The following is an 11168-nucleotide window of genomic DNA, read 5'->3' as shown; positions in this document are numbered from 1 at the left end:
TCAGGTTGGCTCAGCCATGTCACCAGAGAATGCAGCACAGACATGCACTCAGGTGAGTACTTGAATACAGAAAGTGCACTTTTCTATCACTTTTTTTTTTATTGCATCCTTTTTCAGTATGGAGAAAAAAAGCCACCAAACCAGTAACGCATTTTCTCTGGTACCTGCATTGCTGCTCTTAATTATGTTGTTACTGTCCCCCTCTGCTGGCTGCAGTATACTGGAGGGAACCCAGTCGCTTTTCTCAGAGACCAGTTTCTTCACTAACCTGAAACTCAGAAAACAGTCAATGAATTTTCCTACATTGCCTTTCCCTGGGTTGTGTTTCTTAGAGGTTTGTGTTGGGCTATTATTTCCTAAACTAAGGAAGAAGGCAGAGGACCCAGGGCAGTCCTACAGGTATCCATACAGAATCACAGAATCACTGGGTTGGAAGAGACCTTCAGGATCAGAGTCCAACACAGCCCTAACACCTGAACTAAACCATGGCACCAAGTACCACATCCAGTCTTCTTTTAAACACATCCAGGGATGGTGACTCCACCACCTCCCCAGGCAGATAATTCCAGTACTTTATCACTCTTTCTGTAAAAAACTTTTTTCCTAACATCCAAGTTTTATTTCCCTTGGTACAGCTTGCAACTGTGTCCTCTCATTCTGTCACCTGCTGCCTGGAGAAAGAGATGACCCCACCTGACTACAACCACGTTTCAGGGAGTTGTGGAGAGTGAGAAAGTCACCTACAGGTGTCAATTTCTTCAGTGTCAGATGGTGAGCCACTATCCCAGAGCAAGGTCACTTGCAAGCAGGCTGTGTGACAAGGAAACAGAGCCTTGTCCTGTGGTTGGGATACTGCCTTTGGGCTTGGTAGTGCTGGGTTCATGGTTCAGTTTTGGAGATCTTTTCCAACCCAAATGATTCCATGATTCTAAATTCAGAGCTGAAGAAAAGGAATATTTCATATCATCCATCCTTCTTGTTGTAAATACCACCCTTGGGTGGATGAGTTTATTTCACTTCCCAACTACTTTACCCTGTGGAACTCACTCCCCTCTTAGCTGTCAGCTCTGAATGAAGGGTCTGACTGCATTTCAAGATCAGATCTTCTCCCTCCAAAATGCCTGTGAAGGGAGAATTCAGATGTCCAGGAAGGTCTCTTCCTAACACTCACTTGTCAGCAAGAGAAAATGAATACACCAAAGCATAGGTGAGCTCAGAGGGGCAGTCTCATTCCTCTTTGTCAATCACATATTTAAAATTTTGGGGCTGGATTGTTCTCAGTGGAAGGTGTGGGGATTTTATTGATGTATCCTACAGGAGGGTGCTGCCTTTGACAGATGTCCTTCTGGTGTCAAAAGCCCAACTATTCCCATCCATTTCCTTTACAGAAACTTGTCTCTTTAAACCTCATATCACAAGCATTTTGGATCAAAGCCACCCAGGTGGAATTAACCAAAGCTGCTTTGTGTGTTCATGCCTCCCACTGCCTCTTTCATGTTGTGATCAATGGGTTGAGTAGATTTGGATTGATTTTGAAGAGACTTTCACATTATTCTGAATATTTTCCATTTTTTCCAGGAGGTTATGGCTGTTCTACCTGTCCAGTTCTGTCTCTCTGCCATACTCACCATTGACCATTCTCTCCTTCCTGCACAAACTGCACTAAATCTCCATCCTCAAGGGTAAGAGAATCTGGGAAACAGCTGTCAAAACTGCCTTCGACCCGGAAGAGATTGCTCCCCTAAAATGAATGAAGCAAGGCACCATAAATAAAATCAGTATGGATGAAAGAACGCTATGCAAGATCAGTTAAATACTGAATTAGGCATTTCAAGCTGTCAGAGATTGCCAGAGTAGGCAATTGTGTTTTATCATGACCAGGTTAAACTTTGTTCAAAATTTGGATAGACCTGTTCTCTGTATTTAGACTTTAGGCTTAACCCACCAGCCACTATTCTGATATAAAAATTGGGTTTGACTCCAGGTAAAGTTATCTGAAAAAATCTGAAATTACTTTTTCAGTGACTCAGAGTTTTCCCTCACTTTTGTAGCAGGCAAAGTGACAGCTTACAAGTATGAGTGACTTTTTATGATCCTCATTCTGATCAACAAAAGTTTTGTAATAATCTTAGAACACCCTAGATCAAATTTCCATATTTTGTGTTCCCACACATCCATGGATTAAAGGCTGGTATGAACCCAAACTTTGCAGGTTACATTGCGAACCTTAGAGAGGAGGAAGTTGTGCTGGGAAAGGGCAGTGTAATTTTAAAAAGCAATTACATTGTTAGGGTTTGTCTCTTCCTCCAAATCAGAAGAGTTGGAGAGTTCATCCATGCTGGAAGGGATGGCTTCAAAATCTTCAAATGTGTCTAGAGAAGGCATTTGTCTGCTGGGCCAACCTTTTCAAAAGAGATAAATCAGAAAGAGTTAGCTATCAGACATTAGTCTCTTTGAGAATCAGTCTTTGTAAAATAAATGTCACAGGTTCACTTCCCACTCTTCCACTTACCAATTTCTGGCACTTTTTTATAGCTTATTCCATGGTTTTGCCATAAAAATTATGTCACAGCCATTATTCTGTCTCTAAAAGCCTGTACCACTCGCTGTCCCTGGTGTGAGAGCAGCGTGTGTGGCTGCAGTGTTCATACCCATGGATACTTCCAGTGCTCAGCATTGCTCAATCCCTTCAGCTCAGGAGGTACTAAAAACAAGGACCAGGAATCTTCCTGCAGAGCAAATGATAACTTGTGCTGACATGACTTTCAGAAGGCCCTGATCATTCAGTTTCCAGCTTACCTGCACATGTTTAAGTAAGTAGAAAGCCATGGAATTTTGATCACCATCTCACCCCAAGGTGAAGTTACCACCTGAGCAATTTACAGTACTATACCCTGGGGCAGGCTGCAAGTGCAGGGAAGGGACAGAGTAAACAGCAAGGCACAAAGACAACCAGGGGGATGAGGAGAGATCTCAGTCATATTTGTGCTGTTACCTGTCTTACTGCATGATTTTCACCAGAACCACCCCAACCCAGTGGAATGGACTCAGTGAGAGATTTCCAGCCCAAGCTCAACATTCAGTCTCTCTTCACCTAAAAAGGCATGTCCATAGGATGTATCCTGAGGGAAACTGAGGCTCTGCCTGAGGCTCCCATGGTGAAAGGGTAGCTCAGGCTCTTTTGTGGAGATGACACTCATCATCTGCACTTTGATGCACTTGATGCCTGTCACTTTTCTGGTGGGGATGGGAATGACTACAGTCCAGCTCAGAGGAAACAGACCTTGGATCTACCAAATGATTCTGCAACCCTGACAGACACAAGCTGAATGGAATTCGTCAATTTACCAGGTGCTTTCCTAATTAATGTACCTGCTGGGCATTAGCTGATTCACAGGGACTTGGGCTGAGCAGATGCTGAACCAAGTTCTTTATATCCTGTGGGCCATTGCTCTCAACAAGGCAAAGCTCTGACCACAAGGCATGGAGACAGATTACACAGTATGATACAGCTCACTCAGTATGATTATCCCAGTGTGCACACCCCAGCACTCTCAACCCACACCAAAACCTGGCCTGAGACAATACAAAACCAAAGCCAGGCAGTTCAGGCAGTAAACAGAAAGGTGACCTGATCTGGGAGAAATAGGTTTATTAATTGGTTTATTGAATCCCTCCCCATGCACATCCTCCGTGCTATAAGCACCGTACAACACGTGGTCATGCAGCTCTGCAGCCCCTTCTGCCACCCAGGGTCTGTCTGCTCCAACAACTGCAACCCAGCTACAAGGGACACAGGGACCTTCTTCCAGCACAGCTGCATCCCCAGCTACCGCCCCACAGGTGTGGTCTGGTCATCTGTACTTCTAAAGGTGTGAATCATCCTCTGAAGTGACACTGTCCTGTACCAGTTTATTAACACCAGCAAGACTAGCAAAAATCTAAACATACAACGATATTCTGATTCTAATTAACTTCAAACTGCTACTGCAATTTCAGTTTAAATTCACAGGCTGGACTACCAACACCAAGAGAACAAGATATTCCTCCACCCCATTAGACAAAACTTCCTCAGTCTTTTGCCACTGTAATTTAGAAACCTCACCAGCAAGAATTCCTTACAAATACATGCATCAGCCTCCCTCTTCCTACAAATCACTATTCTAATTTCAGAGACTAAGAAACAGCTTGTTTCTCATGCTTAATTATTATAAAATAAGATCAAATTCTGAGCTCTCTGCTTTCAATTACAAGAATTTTTTTATCCTGACCTCAGAAAACCAGAATCTGGGGCATTGTTTCTAAGCTAGTGATCCAAGCTGGTTCTTTCATTGTTTTGATGGTAAATAATATTCACCAAAAGCAAAAATGCTCCTTATTATAAAGAGAGTAAGTATTATCATAAATTTAGTTTGCACTCTCAAATTGAGTTTACAAATACTTTAATTTTGTTTACCTGTCTGTGAAGCAGATCTAGGCACTGATCTCGTGGTGGAACCGGCATTACATTTAGTCTGGGCCAAAATGGTGTTCTCAAAAGCATCTGTGACAGGAAGTACAATTTGTGTCTTCAAGGTGAAATAGTGACCAGACAACCAGTACAAAGTGAATTCCTGCATCACCTCTGCAACTGACAGTCTCTTTAACAAACAGGTGGACTGTGGTCCAACAGTTATAAAAGAGGAGACACATGACCAGCACAAATGAGTGAAAGGACAGCAGCATTCCACAGAAAAACTGTAAGTCTGAGAAGGACAGAGAACAGTGAAATGAATCAAACAGAAGTATTGATGTTAATTAAGGAAGACAATTGCTGAGGGAACAGTGCAGTGTTCTATTTCATTACAGCATCCTTACCCATCTTTAACATATTTTCCTTCAGCATTTCAAATCATTTTGTAGGTGATAATCCTGTGGTTTTGATCCTAATCCATATAGCAGCAAAAGGGGACCAGATAGGCCACAAATTAATGAATTCACTCTTGATGAATGCAACAGAATTTTGGGGGGAGAATCCCTTGTGTTATTACCTCAGTCAAAGCCCTGGCAATAGCAGCAATATCTTCTGCTAGAGGGGAAATAATGTTCATTGTTTCCTACTTAAAGATGCTCAGTCTGTGAGGGATGCTGTGCAGCAGTACCTTGTTTTTAACCTGTGAGGAGCAAGTCAGTTCTATGCTGCACATAGTTCTTGCACCTTAAAATCCTCCCTGCCTCTGCAGCCACAGGGAATGCTGAGATCAGGGCATCTGTCAGTGAGGAAAGCAAGGCATAAACCCCACACTTTGGGAAACTCTGGTGCTGGGTGCCAGGATTGTTCTAAACATGTATCTAGGGAACACTGGCAAAAGGAAATATTCTGCAAACAGGAAAACTACTTCTGCTGTCTCTGAATTGTTTCTTCCAACTTCTCTGTTCCAGTCTCTTCTTCTGCTGGGAGTGCCATGGGAGATAGCTCTAATATTTCACCAATTCCATCACTGACCTGTTCACCAGCTCTTCCTACCAAGCTTTTGTGCAGAACAACACAATACTATGAAAGGATTCCTCAGCCCACATCTCTCTTCTGCCTGTCCTGCAGCAGAGCTATCTGTCTCCTTGTACCCCCTAAGGCAAATGGTCAGGTAAAGGGGAAAGCTGACAGTGGAAGCTGGTGATCTTTCAGTGGCTGAGGAACAGCATCCCAATTTAACTCTTTGATAATTTTTATTAAACAGTAATTTATGAATCTGATGCAACAAATTGGTGGAAATTCTGCTTGTCTGAAATGAAACACTGCACTTGAAATGACTATTAATGCACAGTCTAGCCTCTCCTGTAGTCTTCATGCATATGGCTCCTGTTTCTCTCATTAGGAGTAGACACTAACAAGGGAGGAGGGATGCAAGTGGCTGGACTGCAGGTGAAGGTGAAAAGTAGCCCCTTGGCTCCCTGCTGCTGCTCCCTGTGGAGGGAGGCAGAGCCAGGCAGCAACTCCAGATCCAGGTGACAATCTAGAGCTTTACTTCACAAAACAGGCAGAGAACTGGGGGTTTAATTTAGGCCCACGCCTAGGTGAATATGAGTGCAGGGGACAGGCAAGGGAGACAGTAAAGCTGTCTTAATCCAAATTATGCAGATAAATTGACCCCAACCTCCTGATGGACTCCAGTGTCATCTACCAGCTGTGATGAGATGTGAATTCAGTGAATAATATCAGACGAGGTTTTCATGCAGGATGGAAATACTCCTACCTTCAAACCCCAGGGGAGTTGGGTCACTCTTTATTTCATGTCTCTTGACTTTAACTGCAGGAACAAGGGGACCTGTGTGAAGTTTACAGAGTCACAAGGCTGTAAATATTGTTAAAGAAGAAACTTGCTTTCCTACCACCTCAAAACACTGACTACCTAACACTTTTAATTTCACCCAGAAGAATGACCAGCCCCTAGGTTCTAGGTGGTGAAGATACTTCTGGGAAGCAGATAGGGAAGAGACCCCTTTTGTCAGAAGATATTGAGACATCACAGCAGAAGACTCTGCTTCCCTTCAGGTCTCACAGAAGTTCCCTCTCACTCTTGCCCAGGAGATGGCACTAAGGCAGCCAGACCCGCAGCCCCAGCCTTCACCGTGAGGCTGGCAGGGCACAGCCCACAAAGCCAACACTTTTGGCTCACAGAAGTGTGGCACGCCAGCCACAGGTCCATGTGCAGCGCCTCTCCTGTGGCCCGAGTGCACGTGTTGGGGAGTGAGGATCAGACACAGCGGCAGCTGCAGCCCCAGGAGTGATGACCACAGCACCCTGGCTAGATCTGCATCTGGGCTGATGCTGAGACAAGACTCAGGCTTTGGTTCTGTTGTCACCTGAAATATTTTCTTAAAGCAGATGATGTAAATAAAACACTAAATTGAAGAGCACTGATTCTGCTTTCTAGTTTTGAAAATCATTGCAGAAGTGGCTTTCTCAGTATCCTGAGAGATTGCCAACAGTCTTTGGGCAGACAGGATTCTAGGATAGGACTTTTTGATATGAAACTGTAACAAATTTTAACTTTCACTGCAATTCACACATGCTGTCTTTGATAAACCACATTAAAGAATAACCCTTGTTTGCCCATTTTCTATGTACATGTGTGTTTCATTCTGTTCCCCAGCTTTGAAAATAATTACTAGGAAATAATTCAGTCTTCCCATAATTTAGCAACTGATCATGTACTTCTGATGGCAAAAAGCTGTAATAACTTCTTCTCTTATGCTATGCCCATGACTTCCGTGTGAGGATGTTCTAGTGCTGTGGTCTAAAGGTGCTGTCAAAGAAACATTTGCAGGTTGAGACTATCTTTGAGACTATCACATCCTTCCTCTGCCCATGAACCCCACCGTGTCCTCATTCCCTGCCAGCCTCATTGCAGCCAAGGATGTGGCTCATATCCTTCACAGCTGCTGAGAAGGCAACAGATACTGAGTGACTTTCTTCCTGACAAGTATGGAGCAAAGATTTTTATACAAATTAGTTCTTCCATTTTTCCTTCTATTTTGATTCATGAATTGCCCTGAAAATCTTAACCTTGCAAATCAGTTCCTCCACTCCATTCCAAGAACTACTTCCAAAAGGCAGTATAATCAGAATTCCATGTAAGACCGTATGTTCTGTTGTTAAAATTGTCCCTGACATGTAGGCATGTGTGCCCACAATGCTACTGATTTTCAAAACAACCCGTTTGCCTAAATGCATGGGTTGCTTTTGAGTTTAAATCTAGGCACTAGTACAGTAACTTGTATTTTCTAAAAGTGCCTTTTCTAAAGCTAAATAAAGCACATAAATAAAACTTCCATAAGCTCCCATACAAACTGCATAGAGTTCAGTGCATTCTGCACCCAACTCCCTTACACATAGGAAAATCTCCCTACAAACATAGTTTATAATCATAACAGTGATATTGCTAAACATAATTAAAACTGGCATCTATTGTTCCTCTGTTTTTGGCTTGGTATCATCTTTCTTGCTATCTGATATCTGCAATGCAATGAGGACAGTTTCTCCTTCTTGAAAGCAAAAGTTCTAAAGAGCTTTAAGGAAACAGAGAAATAATTTCAATTGAACATCAGTTAATCCAAACCAGGGAGAAGTTGGAAACCTAACCCCAAATCAGCCAAAAATTAATCCCATTTCCATGGACAGCAGCAACACTTTTTGAAGCCTACAGTTCTTCTACTGGGAAGAGTCTGTGTGCTGGCAGCACACCTCAAAACAGATTCAAAATGTCCTGGCCCGCCTCCCTGCAGGTGTTGCAGTGGTGCTGACTCTTCTGCTGGAACCTCCTGCCTTTGTACAAGCTGAGCCTGAGGCACTCTCTCTGTGAGCAGCATTTGGCAGTGAATGTGTCAGGCAGCAGGCAGGGAGAGGGGAGCTAAGCAAGCAGCATGACAGTACCTTTGGTCACAGCAGAAGCATTAACTGTGGTGCTGATGGAGGAGGCTAGGGAAAAGCGACGGGTAACTTCTCTGTCCTTAGACTCTGGATCTGGGAGAATAGACAGATGCAATGCAGGGCAGGGTTAGAGGTTAATAAGCACTGAGGGTAAAAGATGTTCAAAGCAAAGCTGCAGCTGGAAAAGGGTAAAGAAAAGAAAGGTTGCTCCTCTAAAACAGACAGGAGAATTAGCCTCAACAAGGTGAAAAGCACACAAGGTGTTATTATGAACATATTTTCAAAGCAATTCCAATTGCACCAATTTTAATACTTCAGGAAAGAGATTTATGCCAATTATTATTTTAGCAACCAACCAGTGTCCAAATAGAGCTACAAAACACAGAGAAATGGCATGATGGCTCAAATGGGGTATGTGTCTACAGATGATGTTTGGATCATTTTAGACACTGAACTGCTTGTTCTGTGATGACTGACCTGAAATACACTGAAAAACAAGCATGAATGGTTTGGAGTTCACATTTGTCATTTCTAAAATTTAACTGTGTGAATGCCTGAAAACATTCTCGAGCTTCCATCTTTACCGCTGCAAACCACTTGGAAAAAGTGAAGGCTACATAGTACTTCTTTGTTTCCTTATTTAGCATCCTGCTTTTTCTCTAAGTCTTCCCAGGAGTAAAGACACAGCTTTCCCACATTTCACTAAGAGATGAAGTTGTGCCCACTCCAAGGAATATGGACTTGGCTCTGCAAACCAGGATGGCTAATGCTGACCCAGTGGTGGGGAGATGCAGGGTGCTTTGAGTGTGGACTTTCGATACACTTTGGTGCCAGCTCTGGGATGACTGCCTCAGGGATCTCTGCACTGATGGAGCACAGGATGCTAAAGTTTCTTCTCCAGACATCAACATTCATTTGGCCAAAAAATCACCAAAGTGATTATATACAACATTTTCCAGCCTGTCATATCCAGCCTAGGCAGGCAGTTCAGCATTTCTCTGAGCACCCATGCTCCACTGCCAGTTGATACTCAATCTCATTTTCACCCTAGTTAGTTGGGTAAAATATTTGGTTATATTGTTTAGACCTTCCTTTTGCTCTGGACAGGAACAGACACAACAGGTCTGAACCTAAGTACGCTCAGCTCAACACACCATCCTTCACCATGGCCAGTAACAAAAACCTTTAGACAAAATGTTCAGGAGCAGGACAAGCTGATTGCAGACATTTCTCTGTTCATTTCTCCCAGCTCCCAATCTGCCTCAGCAGCCAGCCCATGCAGGGATTTGCCTGTGGGAATGACCACGCTCTGCCGGCCACCTAGCCTGTCTGCCAGTGGTTCCCTCTGGCCAGGAGCAGGTCAGCAGCAGATCAGCACCACAAAGTGAAATGGGGCATTGTGCAAGAGGTGTTCCACAGGAATCTCAAATAACCAGACCCAGCAAGGCTTTGAACTCAGAGTACCTACAGCAGAGGGGGTACAAACTCTTCTGAGCTGTGCTTCACTGCCTGGAGCACTGAATATAAAGCAAGACATTTCATATGACAAGGAAAAACACAAATAAAAAGGTAAAAGGGACCCCAAACAAAATTGTCGATCTAAACTTGCAAAAATTATGGCATTATTTCTGAAATCTGTGTTTTGTCATTGATTTTCCTGAGTCACAAGATCTAAACCCTGCTTATTTTTATATTCAGACATTAAACTTTGTTTGTCCACCTTGAACCTCACTACCACATGCACCCTTAATCTTGTAGCCAGAATCTTGCAGCAGTGCAGACTCTTGGTTCATTCTTATCTACTTTGTCAATTATAACTTCATGCTTCTGTATTTCTGCTTTTATGCTTTCATCTTGGTTTTTCCTCCTTTGATGCTCATGCTCTCCATCACTGCATCCTAACCCTTTGTTTCACAGAGGAAATATTTTTCAGAACAGGAGAAAAGCCACACAAAATCAATAAAGGGAGTAATTAGAGTATCTTTTCAGAAAGTGATGTAAGTAGTCATTCAATTTAATCTCTATTAATATTTCTTTCTTTCCTCTAAAGTCTCTTCCTTGTACAGCCGTCACAGGAACTTGCAATGCTCTCTGTTCATGGATATCTACTAAACAGTTATACACAAGTACTCAAAACACAGCATTTTACAGTGTCATATAACAAAATTAAGTGGAATAAAACCCCAGATTTCCTGTTCCCCACTAGGCCACAGCTGAACAATATTTGAAAAAACAAAGACATCCAATCAATGAATGATTTCACACATTAAAATCTCATATAGCACAAGAGATATGACATTCTTCTTCAAGCCTGTAAGCTGCTGAAAGAAGTTCAGTTTTTCATTTAAAGCCAGTTCACACTTTGACCCTTGAGAGAAACTGGAAACAAATGTTATTTGCACAGTGCACCAGTAAAAGACCAAACCAGCCAACCCAGAGGTTGCCTTGCCAATGCTGCTGTGGGAGCAATTTTTGGTGACGGTGTCTTGGAGCAGAGGAGCCACTTGTGTGCACCAGAAAGGAGCATTTGGGTGAGATGCAGCAGCAGTTTAGGAAACGGTGATGGATGGCACCATGGGATGGAGAGAACATTGTGGGAGTGCAGGAGACAGATGGCCTGAGACCAAATGCTGCATGGGTGATTTTACCTTTGGGTGGAGCTCTGCGGTTGGAAAGACCTTGCAATGTGAATCGCTTTCTAGCAAGCGCTGTGCGCTCAAGGTTAAGGCTGCTGGAAGCATCAACTAGGAGAGAGAGG

The 11168-nt window shown here is 43.1% G+C and overlaps 1 protein-coding gene across 21 annotated transcripts in view; it reads right to left on the bottom strand.

Annotated features, from left to right (window-relative positions):
* MCF2L2 (MCF.2 cell line derived transforming sequence-like 2) overlaps window positions 1–11168 on the bottom strand; it is a 162559-nt gene that overhangs the window by 5246 nt on the left and 146145 nt on the right. For 7 of the 21 annotated variants that reach the window (XM_086843992.1, XM_086843993.1, XM_086843979.1 and 4 more), the window contains 3 exons: window positions 2284–2402; window positions 1629–1741; window positions 165–268 (listed from right to left, as the gene is read on the bottom strand). In XM_086843992.1, coding sequence (XP_086700118.1) covers window positions 165–268; window positions 1629–1741; window positions 2284–2402 — 336 coding nt within the window. Of the gene's footprint in view, window positions 1–164; window positions 269–1628; window positions 1742–2283; window positions 2403–4456; window positions 4544–6233; window positions 6306–8413; window positions 8504–11058; window positions 11155–11168 lie in introns of all 21 variants that reach the window. The other 14 variants (XM_086843978.1, XM_086843982.1, XM_086843985.1 and 11 more) reach the window with 3 other exon arrangements.

This window comes from Cyanistes caeruleus, chromosome 10 (genome assembly GCF_971803275.1).
Source record: "Cyanistes caeruleus chromosome 10, bCyaCae1.hap1.1, whole genome shotgun sequence".
Lineage (NCBI taxonomy): Eukaryota > Metazoa > Chordata > Aves > Passeriformes > Paridae > Cyanistes > Cyanistes caeruleus.
The sequence above is the reverse complement of the archived record's forward strand: the minus strand, read 5'-3'. Positions and strand labels throughout refer to the sequence as shown.